This window comes from Panthera tigris, chromosome C1 (assembly GCF_018350195.1).
Source record: "Panthera tigris isolate Pti1 chromosome C1, P.tigris_Pti1_mat1.1, whole genome shotgun sequence".
Taxonomy (NCBI): domain Eukaryota; kingdom Metazoa; phylum Chordata; class Mammalia; order Carnivora; family Felidae; genus Panthera; species Panthera tigris.
Genome location: NC_056667.1, coordinates 11,130,382 through 11,146,039, shown reverse-complemented (window position 1 = coordinate 11,146,039; position 15,658 = coordinate 11,130,382). Strand labels below are relative to the sequence as shown.

The following is a 15,658-nucleotide window of genomic DNA, read 5'->3' as shown; positions in this document are numbered from 1 at the left end:
TTATTTATACGTTGTTGGGCAGCAAGGCAGTCGGTAAACTTCGCTGGGCAGGGAGATGTGGTTGTGAACTTCTCGTGGCTTTTATGACTCATGCAGAAGGATTCCTCTGAGAAGCCAAGTTCAGTGGTTAGGGCTGGGGGTTTACACCCTGGTGCTTCCCATGTAGTGACTCCATGGTTTGGATCCTTGCCGCTCAGAGAGCGGTCTGGACCATGAGCAGCAGCAGCACAGTTTAGGAGCTGGTTAGAAATGCAGATCCTCCTCCCCCTCCCCCTCCCCCCCCCAACCTGCCTGTTCAGCATCTGTGTTTTTTTTTTTTTCATTTTTATTTATTTTAATGTTTATTTTTGAGAGACAGAATGTGAGCAGAGCAGAGAGAGAGGGGGAGACACAGAATTCCAAACAGGGTCCAGGCTCGGAGCAAGTCAGTGCAGAGCCGGATGTGGGCTCGAACTCACAGCCGGGAGATCATGACGTGAGCCGAAGTCAGATGCTCAACCTACTGAGCCACCCAGGCATCCCTATTTATTATTTATTTTTGAGAGAGAGAGAGAGAGAGAGAGAGTGAGAGCGAGAGCAGGGGAGGGGCAGAGAGAGAGGGAGACACAGAATCTGAAGCAGGCTCCAGGCTCTGAGCTGTCAGCACAGAGCCTGACGCGGGGCTTGAACCCACGAACCATGAGATCATGACCTGAGCCGAAATCGGTCGCTTAACCGACTGAGCCACCCAGGTGCCCCTCATCTGCAGTTTATTTAACAAGAAAGCCCAGGGGGTTCTTCTGCATGTTGAAATTTGGGAAGAACCAGGTTAGGGTAAATTTCATGGCTCTTCTTTCTCCGTTTCTTTGCCTAGCAAATAGAAACGAGAACAATTCCATCTGTCTCTTAGCGTTGTTGTTAGGATAAAAAACACCGGGAATAGTAAATGTGCACCAAAATGTTCACCCTTGAATCCTCGGACCTGCGGGCCTCAGGCCTTAGGATCGCACAGAATTCTTCAAACGCTTCTGTCAAAGGATCCTAGTACATTGAGGTTGGCAGGCTTCTCCGTAAAGGACCAGATAGTAAATATTTGAGGCTTGCGGGCCATATGGTCTCTGCTGCAACAGTCAGCCATTCTGTTGCAGCACAAAAGCAGCCATATGGCATAGCTGTGTTCCAATAAAACTTTATTTACAAAACAGAATTTGGCTTGTGGGCTCTCGTTTGTACTAGAGCAATGACTTGGGGTTTAGCACTCAGCAGTCACCGCACAGCAAAATGTCTCAGAAGTCTCATTTCTCACCCGGAAAGCTTCCTCTGAATTCTGCGGCTGACTTCATAGCCAGAGCTGGGTTTATTTTGATTTGTTTTCTTCCCACCCGGGCTTCAAAGAAAATTGATGCTTCGGGGAGAGGCTTTGTGTTTATTCCCTGCCTTACGCCTTCACCCTGGTCTGCCGCCAAGTTAACCCTTGCAGACATGTGCCCCAGCCTGGTAAGGGTGAGCTTCGGGGAATCGGCCCCGAAGGCCTTCTGGGAATGAGGCCCTGTCGCCTAAGGTACAAAAGAGCGAGGGAAGATTTGCTAATAGGGCCCAGATGTGAGATCAGTAGCACTAATGACATCTATCACAAGCCTTTGTTATTTCACTGGCTTCCAACAGGGAAGGGGGGGGCGGAGGCCCATTTTACAGGTGGAGAAACTGAGACTCTGAGCGATTAAGGGACCCTGCTTGTCAGTGGTGGAATTCAGACCTCTGGCCCCATGAGCGCCCTCCCTTCTGCCCTGTCGTAGTTCATGCTGTTCGTTTGCGTCAGAGGTCCTGTGGATGTGCTGGATTGCCAACATGGGGCTGATTCCTCCCCCTCCCCTGTGTTCACGCCTTTTGCCAGATCACTTTGCAGTGTCCTTCCGGGAGGAGGGGGGGAGACAGGTGAAGCCCAGCTGCCCCGGCCAGACCCAGACTAGACCAGCTTACCCATCCCAGACCCCTGGAGAGAAGTGATTCCAGCCAAAGTCATCAGGGCCACCTAACTGACCCCCGACTGACCTCAGATACGTGAACCAGAAACGCTGGTCATTGGATGCCTCGGAGGGTTTGTGGCTGGTGGTTATAAGGCATCATTACTTACCGCTAACTGATACGGTGCGTGCAAGGTGCCTGTGAACACCTGTGAGCCATAATTCGTTCAGTTTTCGGTCTATCCGGACTCACCGCCAGCTTCCTTGAGGCTGGTCAGCACACCCATGCTTCACCTGTCCTTGTCAGGGCCACTACGAGGACCCCAAGGTGGGATCCTGAAGATCTGGGGCTTAGTGGCAGAATAACATAGTTGTTAGTCCCACAGGCCCTGAGGTCACACTGCCTGGGTTTAAGTCGTGGCGCCCGTTATTAGCTGTGTGGTCTTGGGAGAGTTTCTAAACCTCTCTGAGCCCTAGCGTCTTCATCTGTAAAGGGGGGGATACTAATCAGGGTTGCCACGATTATTAAGAGATTGTGTTGGGTCGGTGCCTGGCACACGGACTACCCAGCGCTCAGTACCCAGCGACTGCATTAGACTCACAACAGCACTCAGGGCTCATTGGCATGTGGGGCTCTCAGCCCCTAGTCCAGGGTTTCCTCTGCCCGGGGAAGAAGGTGGAGGTGGGAAGGTCAGGGTCTCGCTGCCCCCTTTCCCTCGCCTCCAACCGTAGGTTTGTGACCCCTCGACAAAGCACACAAACCCTCGCGTCACCCAAGGGAGTCCTTCGTGCCCCCTCCCTTTCTTCTCCCCTGTGCTCCCACAGCGTACTCTAGATCTTGCCAGAAGGGAAGAGGGATGGCGTGGTGATTTCCTCCTGCTGCTTTAACAAAGTATCACAAATGCAGTGGCGTAAAAACACATAGAGTTACTATCTTACGGCTCGGAGGTCAGAGGTCCACAGTCAGCCTCAAGTGGGGCTGCAGCAGCACCGGGTCCATCTGGAGGCTCCAGGGGAGAACCCCTTCCCTAGCCTTTTCCACCCATCGGACCCTGACCCCCTGCTCCCGCCCTTATATCGCCTCTGCCCCGACCCTCCTGACTCCCGCTAGAGCCCTTAGGATGACATTGGGCTCACCTGGGTGATGCAGGACACGCTCCCATTCCCAAGATCCTCAAATTAATCGCACCTGCAAAATCTCTTTTGCGACACAAAGCAGCACGTCCGCAGGTTCTGGGGATCAGGCCGGACGTCTTTGGAGGGCCATTATTCTACCACAGACTGGCATTGGAGGGGACAGTGACTCTGGGCCCCGAATCTGAGAATTTTACTCTCTTACTGAACCAACAGAACCGTGGATTATATTTTTTTCATCTATTAGCTAATAACAAGTCATTTTGATAATTCAATCACATCCCCAGAAGTTTATAAAGATTTGAGACTGGGGGTGGGGGGTGGCTAGTCCACACGACACGTATGCCTAAGTAAGTACCGAATTATTCCTGAATTACTGAGCCCCTCTCTCCATCACCGCCTACGTGTTAATTTTGGACTAGTTCATTGCAGTAGCCTCTCAACTGGCCTCCTTGCCTCCCCTCTTGCCTGCTGCTGTCAGATGAACGCTTTGATGTGTGCCTCTGAACACGGTGGTCCCCTCTCTATCTATAACCTTTCTGTGGCTCTCCATTGCCCTCAGAATAAAGTTCCAACAACCTTCCACCACAACCACAAGGCTGTCCGTGAAAGGCCTTTGCTCACTTTCCAGCCCATCTCTTGCCACTCCCTGCTTGGGTGACCAACCATCCCAATTTGCCTGGGACTGTCCCCATGTTAGCTCTGAAAGTCCCACATCCTGGAAAACTACTCCGTCACTCCATCCCTGCCCTTCACCTTAGGCTTTAGCAACACCTGCTGCTGAGAAACGTCTTCCAAGCAGCTATCGTGACGCTGCTCATCCCCTTCTCTTAGTAGGAAAGCAACCCCTTATATTATCCCCGATGGTACCAGTGAGGGGTGTGCTGAACTTCAAGTAACTGACGACCTGGTCACGGTGGTTAAAACACATGGAGGTTTATTTTTTTTCACATAAAAAGACATTCAGAGCATGGTTGCTGGCTTTGGATCTTGATGATATTGGAGCTCATAGCTGCAATTCTCTTTGCAATTCTCCATCCACAAGCTGGCTGCCTCAGCTCCAGGCATCACATCCGTATTCATATTCTGGCAGGGCAGTAGAGTGTGGTGGCCAAGAGCATGGGTTCTGGAGCCTGATTACCAACATCTGGATCCTAGCCCCGTCACCTCCTGGTTAAGTCACCTTGGGAAGTCACCAGCCCTCTCTAGCCTCAATTTTCTCACCTCTAAAATACCTCATAGGGTTGTTTTGGAGATTAAGTGAGGTGATACATGTAAAACCTGTAGGACAGCTAGTGCCTGGCACATAGGAAGTGCTCAATATGTGTTAGCTTTTATTATTATAACTGCAAGGGACCTGAGGACATTTAGCATTTATAACCTCCAATATACATAAAGATGGACATAAAAAGGAGTTGTCTGGGAATGAAGTTTGGGTCAAGCCACCGGCAGCATCTTCTGTATTTGGGTACCTTCTATTCAGATTTTAAGACTCAGGGGCGCCTGAGTGGCTCAGTTGGTTAAGTGTCCGACTCTTGGTTTTCGGCTCAGGTCATGATCTCGCAGTTCATGGGTTCAAGCCCCACATCGCGCTCTGTGCTGACAGCTCGGAGCCTGGAGCCTGCTTTCGATTCTGTGTCTCTCACTCTCTCTCTGCCCCTCCCCTTCTCACACTCTGTCTCTCTCAAAAAAATAAATAAACATTAAAAAAAAAAAAAAAGACTCAGCTTGGGCGTCACCACCTCCAGGAAGCTACCCTGGACTCCTCCTGCCAACTGACACTGGGTTAAGTGTCCCCTTTCTATGCTCCTGGTCTGTATTCCAACCTTCATACTTAACACCCAGTAAATATGATCAAGAAATCTGTCTCTCGGTCTGCCTTCTGCAGAGCAGAGATCTTGTCTGAACCATCCCTGGATTCCCAGGTCTGAGCTGATGCCAGGCTGCTTGAGGGCCTCTTTGTTGAGTAGATAAAGTCTTTCCTGAGAATCGCCTTGGCCTAGTAAGGTATTGGGGGGTCTGTCTGGTCCCTACGTCCAGGAGCCAGACTCTGATGGGGAAACCTGACAGCTCATGGGCCAGCCGGGGACAGCTGTGGCTGAGGGCTCTCCCAGCAGGAGTCCAGAGGCCGGGGTGGGGGCGCTCCCTCGAAGCACGAGTGCGTGGTCAGGGGCCCGGGGTCCAGGTTCCCACTTGGACACTAGATCTCTCTCTTTTTTGGCCCCACTTGCCCTCTGGTTGGCCTCAGGGGGGCTCCCTTCCCCGAGCCTCTGTGGCTCATGCATTACTGGCCCTCCGTGCCTGTGACCTCGCCCTGCTCTCTCTTCTCTCCGGACCTCTGTTTCCCTGCCAGTCTGATACAGCAAAAGCTTTTCCAGCTCGGACCTGCTGTGACTGTGCGTGGAGGCCACCGTTTCCCTCGAACCTGCCCCCCCTGAAGGAGGCGCTGGGACCCTCCTCCTTCTCACGGTGCCCAGTACAGGGCTGGCGTAGGTCAGCGCTCATTGGACATTTCTCGACCAAGAAAGCCCGAGCTGACAGCAGCCCTGGGGTCTGATCCAGGGTGGGCGATACTGGGGAGTCTCTTTCTCAGGGAGCCAGTGGTCGTCCCTGAGCAACGGGCATTCTCCTGTGGCCATCCTCCCCGGGCCGGGGAGCTGTTCTTGGGGGGACCCCATCCTCTCCGGGCCGGGGAGCTGTTCTTGGGGAGACCCCATCCTCTCTGGGCCGGGGTGGTGTCTGAGGACCGACCAGGCTCCTCTCTGGAGGCAGGATCAGGAAGGGGGTGATTTGATCAGGCCACTGTGGTCCACAGTCTGTGAGATGTTGGGGGGTAAGTGTCCGGTGTGGCCTTAACTCTCATCCTTTGAGACTACCGTGTGGCATTCTGGGGTTCCCTCTCCACCGGCACCCCAGCAGCATCCTCCACAGCCGAACCAGGTGGGCCGAGGGGGTCTCTCCCTGCATCCCTGGTGTGGAAAGGGGCAGCCCCTACAGAGCCCGGGGGCCCGCGGGGGAGGCACACATCACAAATGCAGGCAGTCTGAGGGGGAAGGATGTTTATTGGGGTTGCAGGCTCCCAAGGAAGAATCACAGCTGCATTTTCTGGAAGAACAGAGAACAGGGAGAGGGACTTGGGTGGAGGTATGTGTGTGTGCCCCCTTCTGGGGCAGCATGAGGCTCTGCCGGGAGAGAACACTGCCCGAGAGGAGGAAGGGGGCGTGGCAGGCAGCCCCAGGGCCTTGACAAGCCCGTCTCGCCTCTGCCCAAGGGGTCTGAGCCCCCTCGGGACTTTAGACCACTGTGCGAATGGGGGCTCAGAACACATCCTGTCCCCCCGGCATGAGGCTCCGAAGTCCAGAGTGACCCTCTGTTCCCCCATCCTCGGGTACATGTGGCCACCCCTGCTGACCCCTCTCCCCTGCTGGGCCCTGCTCTCATGGGGTTTCACTCTGGTGGCAGGGGCGGGGCCGGGGGGGACTGGTGTGGTGCCTGGGGTGGATCCACAAGCACTCGCTGAAGCTGGTGGATAAAGGGCTGAAGTTAGTGACTGTTTCCTTCCCTGCACCTGACTCAACATCTGCAGACAGGAAGCCCGTGGCACTTCCCGAGTGGGCGAGTGAGTGAGTGAATGAAGGAGAGAAGGAGCGAGTGAAGGGATGGGTGGGGGGGTGGGTGAGGGGCTGGTGGGGGCGGGAAGAAGGGCTCGGAGACGGGCACCCACCTCATTGATCCAGTCGATGTAGGCGGACACGCGGGTGAAGACCGTGGGCTTCTTAAGGGTGTTGCAGCCCAGCCCGGAGCCAAAGCTCACGATGCCTCGCACCTCCCAGGAACCGTTCTCAGCCTGGCAGTTCAGTGGGCCGCCCGAGTCTCCCTGTGGCCGACCGGGCAGAGGTCAGCCCCCGGGGCCTCCCCCAGAGGCTTGGGAGGCAGGGGCGGGTCACGGGGGTGGGGGGATAGGGGGCTGAGACCCCCTGTTTTGGCCTCGGCCTGTCCACGGTGAGGGAGGCGGTGGGGATGAGGTTTGGGAGTCCCAGGCTAGCTCTTAGGTTGCTGTGTGATCTTGGGATAAGGATAACCCTCTCTGTGCCTTGGCTTCCCTAGCTGTTCAGGTCGTGTCTAAGGCTCTGCGAGCTGCACAGAGAGGTGAGGATGCCAGGAGCCACACTGGAGACCCGGGGGAGCAAGGAAGGGTGGGAGTGGGGGGAGGGGTCGTGTGTTTGAAAACAGGACCGTTTCTGATGGTTTTAGATGTTTCTGGGTCGGGTTGCCTAAGCCCCCTGCCTCTGACTTCGATGAGGTCTCTTCTACGCTTGTTAGACTTGGTCCTCACATCAACCCTGTGCTCACGGTGCCTCCATTTTATAGCTGGGAAAACTGGGGCTCAGAGAGGGGAAGCAGCCTGCCCAAGGCTGCACAGCTACCAAGTGGCGGGATTAGGACTCGAACTCGCTCCACACCCCTGCCCGCACGATAGCGCGGAGGGGTGGGGCTGACAGGTTTCCCCTGAGCCCCCCGGGCCCAACCAGGGAGAGGGTTTGCTCATGCGGGTCCCCCCCCCCCGCACCTCCTTTGCCCTCCTCACTGCCCCCTTCCACTCGGCCACGTGGGGCAGGGACACGGTGCGGGGTGCGGACACTCACGTTGCAGGCCGAGATGACACCGTCCCCACCTGCACACACCATGGTGTCCTTCACCATGCTTCCCCACCAGTCCTTCTGGGTGCACGTGGTGTGGTCCACCACGGGCTGCGGGCCCTGCTGGAGCTCGTCGGCAATGGGGCCGTTGGCTGGGGGGGGGAAGGGGGGACAGATGTTGGCCCCGCGTCAGCCCGGACGGCGCCAGGCCTTCGGGGAACAGAGGGCTGGACGGGGCCGGGGCGGGACCCAGGTGAGCTCTGGCTTCCCTCGGGGGCAGCCACACACACACACACACGCACACACACACACACACACACACATGGGCCCTTAACGGAGAGAAATGACTCCGAGCCTGCGGTCCCAAAGTCTGAGTCAGAGACCCTTCTGAGGGTGGGGAAGGGAGCCCGCGGGAGGCAGAGCTCATCTGTAGGAAGCCCTCCAGAGATAACCACTGCGTTGACTTATCTTTAACTTGGATTCTGGGGTTTCCCCAGGGTCCATCATTTCCTTGTCGCGTCCGCCTTTGGTGTCCTACCATCCGAGGTCTTTCTTCCCCCCGGATTTTCCCAGGACAGACCTGCGTGTTTCTGTGAGTCTTCTGTGCTTTCGCTTATTTGCATGCACCCTTTTAACTTAGGCATGTGGTTTTCCAGAAGCTCCAATCCCCTGCCCCCAGCGGCTTGCCTGGTTTATTTCGTAGTCAATTAGACCAGGCGCCGCTCTGAGTACTTGACAAGTTCCAATCTTACGACACCCCTCAGGTGCCCTTGCGAGAGGGTCTGACACGCGGTAGGTGCTTAACAAATACGAGCTGTTACTATCACAAGGGTAAAACAGATGTGAAGATGTTGAGACAGAAAGGAAAAGGGTCGGGCAACGGCGGGCGGTGCGCTTATCGTGGGAGCCGCTTCCTCCAGGAAGGCTCTCATGATTTGCCCGGGGCTGTACTCACTCCAGAGGCGGCCCCAGCCTGTGACGTAGCAGGGGTAGTCTTGAGGCAGCAAAGAGCCCTCCTCCGGCAGGCATGCCACCTGGATGGTGGCACTCAGCTGCACGGGCTCCGCCAGCTTGATGAGGGCAATGTCGTTGCTGGAATCCAAAGTGGAGGCGGTGAGTGTGTAGGAGGACGCCGGCTCCGCGAGCTAAGGCTAAGCAGCCCAGGCTGTCAGCCGGGAGCCAAGCCTAGGGTGACCAGGAGTCCTCCTCGAGGACAGCGAGTTTCCTAGTGGCAGACAGAGATGACACCCGCCTCCCAACACCGTGGCGCGCCCCTTGAGAGGAAACTTCCGTCTCATGTGCCTTCCCATCATGTGAGGCTCTATGGAGGGGAGACTAGAGCAGGAACTTTCCGGGCCGCTGCAGGCTACGTACCAACGAGACATGACCTTAAAGCCAATTGGAAATGATCGAAGAGGGGCCCCTGTAGATGCGAGTTTTAATATTTTCATGTGAACAGAATGGAAGCTGGTGAGCCTAGGCAGAGCTGGTTTGATTCCCTGTTCTGCCACATACTGGGCTGTGTGACCTGGGACGTGTTCCCTAACCTCTCTGAGTCTGGGCTGTGTGACCCGGGCTGTGCTCCCTAACCTCTCTGAGTCTGGGCTGTGTGACCTGGGACGTACTCCCTAACCTCTCTGAGTCTGGGCTGTGTGACCTGGGACGTGCTCCCTAACCTCTCTGAGTCTGGGCTGTGTGACCTGGGACGTGCTCCCTAACCTCTCTGAGTCTGGGCTGTGTGACCTGGGACGTGCTCCCTAACCTCTCTGAGTCTGGGCTGTGTGACCTGGGACGTGCTCCCTAACCTCTCTGAGTCTGGGCTGTGTGACCTGGGACGTGCTCCCTAACCTCTCTGAGTCTGGGCTGTGTGACCTGGGACGTGCTCCCTAACCTCTCTGAGTCTCGGTTCCTTGTCTAGGGCTGTTGTGACAGTTAAATAAGATTATTGCAATATGGGCACGCAGGAGGCACTCAGTAACGGCGAGTCCTGGCGTGGCCTCTGGCTGAGAGACTTCAGGCAAGACACCGTGGGGGCCTCGGGGGTCTTTATTCCACGTGGAGCTTCTGGGAACCCTTGGCCAATGATGGAGACGGAAGAGGCGTCCGTCTCCATTTAGCATTTCTCCATTTTGCATAAAGGGGTCGTCTGCTGGCTGGTCAGGGTGAGGACGGGGTCCAGGGACAGGGTGGGGGCGGGTTCTGTCATATCGGGGACCCCCACCGCCCCCATATCGGCGCTTCCCCCAGGGGCCGTGAAACGGCGGGCACTCACCGCACCAGGAAGGAGTTCCACTTCTCGTGGACAAAGATAGTGTCCACGTTCGCGTACAGGGAGCCTTCCTCATTGTCCACCACCAGGTTGTTCTTGCCCAGGGCCACGCGGTAGGTCTTGGTGTTGCTGAGCAGAGGAAGGGGACTGGGTCAGGGTGGCTTCCTGCCCTTGCTGGCCAGAGGGGTAGGGAGGCAACTCGGAGCTTTGGCGGCCCAGGCCTGTGGCCACCGTGGGCATCGTTTTGGGGAAGCGAGTCTCCATCGGCACGGACCCTCCCCGGGGCTCAGGGTGAGGACCCTGCTCTCGGGGTCAAGTCTACCCTGATTCCCAGGGGGGGCGGCCCTGGGCCTCAGTTCCCTCATCTGTACGGCGGAGACCGCGTTGGCATCGCCTGCCCAGGTGGCTGCGACGCGAGCCGGTCCAAGCCGCCACCGCCTCTCGCCCGGATGATCTCGCGTTCGTTCCTGCCTCCCCCGTGCCACCCCTGCTCGCACGCTATTTCTCACACCTACCAAGTAGCCTCCCTCCTCCTGGTCTTTGCACTGGCTGTTCCCTCTGCCCGGAACACCCTTCCCTCACTTCCCTCGGGTCCTCCCCTGGCCACCCCGTTTAAAATGGGACCCCTCCCGCTTTCCGGCCTGCCTTATTTTTCCTCGTTGCCACTCGATACGTCAGATGGCTACCTGTTGAATGGCCTGTTGCTCTTATGCTAGAATGTAAGCTCCCTGCGAGCCCGGAGCGTCCTCACCGCCGCGTGCCCTGGCACGCTGTGGGCGCACAATAAATGCTTGCTGCATGAAGAGGTGAACGGCGAAGCTACTGGGTAGAAGCGGCTTCGGGAGCCCAGTGCCTGGGGTGTGTAGTAGGTGCTCAATAAAAGCAGTCATCAGGCCGGCACCCCGGGGCGGGGGCGGGGTCCCTGGGCGTCACCCCGCTCACCTGATGCAGTGGGCGGCTGTGAGGACGAAGCTGTTGGCAATCAAGGTGCCGCCACACGTGTGTCTCCACGTGCCATTCTTGAGGTACTGGAGAGAGATCTGGAGCGGGGGCGGGGGGGGGGGGGCCACATGTCAGCCCCGGGACCCTCACCCCGCCACCCTCTGCAGCCCACCTCCCACCCCTGCAGCGGCATGCTTACCTGCCAGGGCCAGCTGTGGGGCCTGGCATTGTCTCCTCCTACCACTCGGGCCGATAGGTCGGGCAGGAAGCTGGGGACCCCGCAGCTGGAGGCTGGGGGATTCGGGAGGGGAAGCGCACGGGTGAGAGGGGCCGGCACCCCCAGCAGGGAAGGGGCAGGTGGCAAGGGCACAGGCTTTGGGGCTGGGCAGACGCGGGCTCGGGTGTTACTGCCCGGGGAAGCCGGCTGGTTCTCTGGGCCTCAGCTTCCCTCTCTGTGCGATGGGAAGAGTGGCGCCAGCTTGGTGAGTTTGAACTGAGGACGAAATCAGACAACGCGTAGAAAGACTTTAGCAAAAGGCCTGGCGCGGAGCGAATGTTTGAGGCGTTGAAGGAACTAAAAAGGCAGCTGCGTGTGTGTCCCCAGATAAAGCTGCGTCTTTCCTTCTGTCCCTGCTGTCCCTTTTTAGACCGCAGCGAAATGGGAGTGTGTGAGCACCGAATCCAGGGTTCCAGACTGTCAGGGCTGGGGAGCTGGGTGGAGCGGTCAGGAGCATGTGCTCTGCAGCGAGACGGCCCGGGACTCAAATTCCGGCCCCACCGTTAACCAGTCATGCGATCTCAGGCAAGATCCTGAGCCTCGCTGAGCCTCGCTGAGCCTCAGTTCCTCGTCTATAAAATGGAGGTGTTGATAGACCCTGCCGTTCAAGGTTGCTGCGCCAGTCAAATCAGCTCCTGCCTGTCAAGGGCTTGGCGCGGCGCCTGGCATATGGTAAACATGTAACAAACAGCAAGCTGCTATTATTACTTAGGACTGTCGTTGTCGTTAGCCGGAAGGACTCTCAATCAAGTGCTCTCATCTGTCAAAGGAGCCAGTGAGATCTAGAGAGGTGAAGTGGCTTGTTGTTGTCCCGCCCAGAGTAAGTGACATTCAAGCCAAGTCCCTTGATTCCTGTCTGGGAGAAGGTCACCAAAATGGGTGAACAAAGCATCGGTCCCCAAGGAAGAGATGCCAACGCTGAGAAAGCCAGGCCCTTATGGTCCCTGGAGAGAGCCCGGGATGAGGCGGTGACTGTCCCCCGGCCACATCATCAGCCTATTTTGCAGATATGGAAACAAGGGCTGCCCAGCAGGCGAGTGCCTTGCTTGACACACAGCTGGTCGCCCCAAATCCCCTTTCCTGGAGCTGGGGAGAGCCCCCCGCCGCTCTCCTTGTCCCCGGGGAGGCCAGCCTGAGCACAGAGCCTGCCGGCCCCAGCTAGTCCCCGCCCCACGGCTTACCACAGGCCAGGAGCGCGGCTAGGGTGGTGAAGCCCAACATGTTGCGAGTGGGACTGGCTCAGGACCGAGTGGCCGTCGAGGTGGGCAGGGACACACTTATAGGCAGGTGTGGGGGTGGGACCACCTGCTCAAGGCCGAGCCGCCCCTCGGAGAGAAACCTGTTCCGACAAGGCCCTTTCCCTGACCTTGGGCGGTTACTGTTTAATTTGGGCAGGAAATGGGGCTGGCTCAGAGGCATGGGTTTCCCAAATCTCCTGAGACAGAGCAAATTCTGAGGCCCGCAGGTTTGGGGGGACCCCCCGCCACTCTGCCTGGAGCGTGCTCTCCTCCTCTGTCCCTAACTCACACTGTTTAATTAGCATTGATCGGGCACCTATCATTTATTGGGCCTCGTGCCCGGTGCTTCCCGCATTCACTCAATTGTTCCGACGTGAAGTAGACGCTTTTATCCCCGCAGCGAGGAGGAGCAAGCTGAGACTCAGGGGGTCAGCGACTGCCCGGGGTCACACAGCTGGGTGACAACGGAACCCAGATTTGAAGTCGGGACTTCTAACGCCAGCCCGGGGTTCATCCTGCCGCGGTCCGCCGTTTCTTTCTCTCTCTTCCCCTCTCTTCTTTCTCCTTCATTCAACTCATATTGTCTGGTCTTGGGGTACCCCCTGCCTTCCTGCTGTGGATGGAGGCGGAGGTCCGGCAGCCCCTGGGCGGTGCCCGGTTGGCCGAATTCCTCCCCAGAGCCACAGTTATCTCCCTGCAAAGTCGCAGTCTCCCCGTCTCTAAAAGGGGCGGATAGGACTAAATGCATCCCAGGCGACTGTTGGTCCCAAGGCGCCCTAACTTGAGCGTCAAGGTCGAGTGGCAGATCTGGGCTGGTGGCACTTGGTGTGGGTTCAGAGCACTGCGTGTCCAGAGTTTCCATCCAGAGCCCCGGCAGTCTGGGCTTAGGGTTTGGTTTCACCCATTTGCGCCGAGGCCTGACTTGGGCCTGGCCAGTTCGATTCTCCTCTCCCTCCCCTTTCTGCCCTTTGGATGTTGTAACAGTGCTTATCTGAGGGTGCTATTTTATTCAGCTTAAGTTCTTTCTTAAAAGCGAGCATCCATGACTTTGGTAATAGAAAGATCAAGAAACGTTTGGTAAAAAGAGACCGAAAGACAGGGAGCGTAAAGGTATGTGTAGGGGTCTTTCCTGCTGTGTTGGGGATCTCAGGCTGCGGGGAACTTTCTGTTGCATTCTCGAGGCCGGTCCTGACAGCGGGGTCGGTGGCTGCTACACCTCGGACCCGGAGCAGACCCGAGCGCTGCAAAGGGTCAGCCTGGCCTGCAGACAGACCTTGTACGCAGAGAAGTGGCCCGAGCTTCGTGGCGGATCTTGGGAGCGGCAGGAGATCAGACTTCTGGTTTCTGGCTCCGTTAGTGACTTTCCGGATGGCCCTGGGTCTTGGGGAAGCTCTTTGGGCCTCAGTTTCCCTTGAGCAACGTGGGGAAATGATGAACTGGGACTTTGCTGGTGGACACTGGGGGACGCAACGACCTCAGTCACGTGCACACACCCACAGCTACACGAGCTCGCGGGGACAGGCAGACAGACACACGCGCATACATGCGCCTCCATATGTATGCACGTGTCACAAGTGTAGGCCGTTCACTTATACACAGGTACACGCAGGGCTACGTGCCTCACCTTCAAACATGTACACAAACCTAGAAATGACCCCGAACACACACACACACAAGTACTGAGGTACCAGATGAAGAGTCAAGAATTTTCTTCTTTTTTGGGATGTTTGCAGAGACGCTGACCTTTTTTTTTTTTTTTTTAAATTTGTTTTAATGTGTATTCATCCTTGAGAGATAGAGACACTGCGAGCAGGAGAAGGGCGAAGACAGAGGGAGACGCAGAATCGAGAGAAGGCTCCAGGCTCCGAGCCGTCAGCACAGAGCCCGACGCGGGGCTCGAACCCACGAACCGTGAGATCATGACCTGAGCCGAAGTCGGACGCCCAACCCACGGAGCCGCCCAGGCGCCCCGACACTGACCTGGTTATGGAGGGAAGGTGCAGACTGTTCTGAAGGCGTGGACGGCATCAGCTCTAGGGGAGCCTCCTTGTTTTGGGAACTTTACGAGCCCTTCACGGAAGTAGGTACCAACAATTGCACTCGGAGGAAACCGATGTCTCCTGAATCTGCCTCAGACGGTGAAGACGGCACGGTGAGTGCTCTGCCTGCTGTTGGGCCATATTCCTGAAGCGGGGAGAACCCAGAGCCGTCGCTTCTTGGCTGTGCGACCTTGTGTTGATGACTCAACCTCTCTGTGCTCCTGGCCCTCGTCGATAAAATGGGGGTAAAAAAATGCTATCTGCTTCACACGGCTTTTGCAGGGAGCGCCCGGCACACGGCAAGCTCTGTGTAAGCACTGGCTGGGGAGGGGTTGTTAATATCTGCAGAGGGGGGCTCTGTGGAGTGAATTTCCTGGATTAACTTGATGAAACGCTTGACTGTTTTGTTTGTCCAGACTGTGAGGTGCTGACAGTCTGTGTACATAGAGGCCATCCCTCCCTCCATCCCTCCCTCTCTCCATCCCTCCCTCCATCCCTCCCTGTCTCCATCCCTCCCTGTCTCCCTCCCTCCCTCCCTCCATCCACCCATCCCTCCCTCCATCCATTCATCCATCCCTCCACTCCTTCCTCCCTCCCTTCCTTCCTTCCTCCCTTCCTTCCTTCATTCCTTGCTTCCTTCCTCCCTTCCTTCCTTCATTCCTTCCTTCCTTCATTCCTTGCTTCCTCCCTCCCTCCCTTCCTTCCTCCCTTCCTTCCTTCATTCCTTCCTTCCTTCCTCCCTTCCTTCCTTCCTCCCTTCCTTCCTTCATTCCTTGCTTCCTTCCTCCCTTCCTTCCTTCCTTCCTTCCGCCCGCATTTGCTTGGCCTTGTGCTAGGCCTGGGGCTGCAGAGATAAGACCCCCTCACAACTGCTGGAGCTCCCTGCTGGGCATGGCAACAAGTGTTTCTCAGAGTGTTCGGGCCGAGGGCTGGCAGCCCTGAACGAGAAGAGGTTAGTTCTGGGAGCTGGGAGCTGGGTGGGGGTGCGGATCGCAGAAGGATTCCTTCTCTACAGCCTCCAGGTCCAAGATGAACTTGAGGACTTGAGGGTGTGAGAATGTTGGAATCCTCATTCTCACCACCCTTGAAGTCTGTGACTTCCGGGGCCTGGAGTGGGGCCTCCCAGGGCCCAGGCACTCAGGGCCAGACTGTCCTGGAAAAATAATCAAGGGTGAC

General features: G+C 56.9%; 1 protein-coding gene across 1 annotated transcript; it reads right to left on the bottom strand.

The window, feature by feature from the left end:
- Positions 1-6,124: 6,124 nt before the first annotated feature.
- On the bottom strand, positions 6,125-12,426 carry LOC102964812 (chymotrypsin-C). Its single transcript, XM_042996664.1, has 8 exons — positions 12,387-12,426; positions 11,128-11,219; positions 10,929-11,026; positions 9,990-10,115; positions 8,673-8,809; positions 7,724-7,869; positions 6,802-6,954; positions 6,125-6,182 (listed from the first exon to the last, which is right to left on the bottom strand). Exons 1-8 carry the CDS (start codon positions 12,424-12,426, stop codon positions 6,168-6,170), a joined length of 807 nt encoding a protein of 268 aa, XP_042852598.1. The 3' UTR covers positions 6,125-6,167.
- Positions 12,427-15,658: the final 3,232 nt, after the last annotated feature.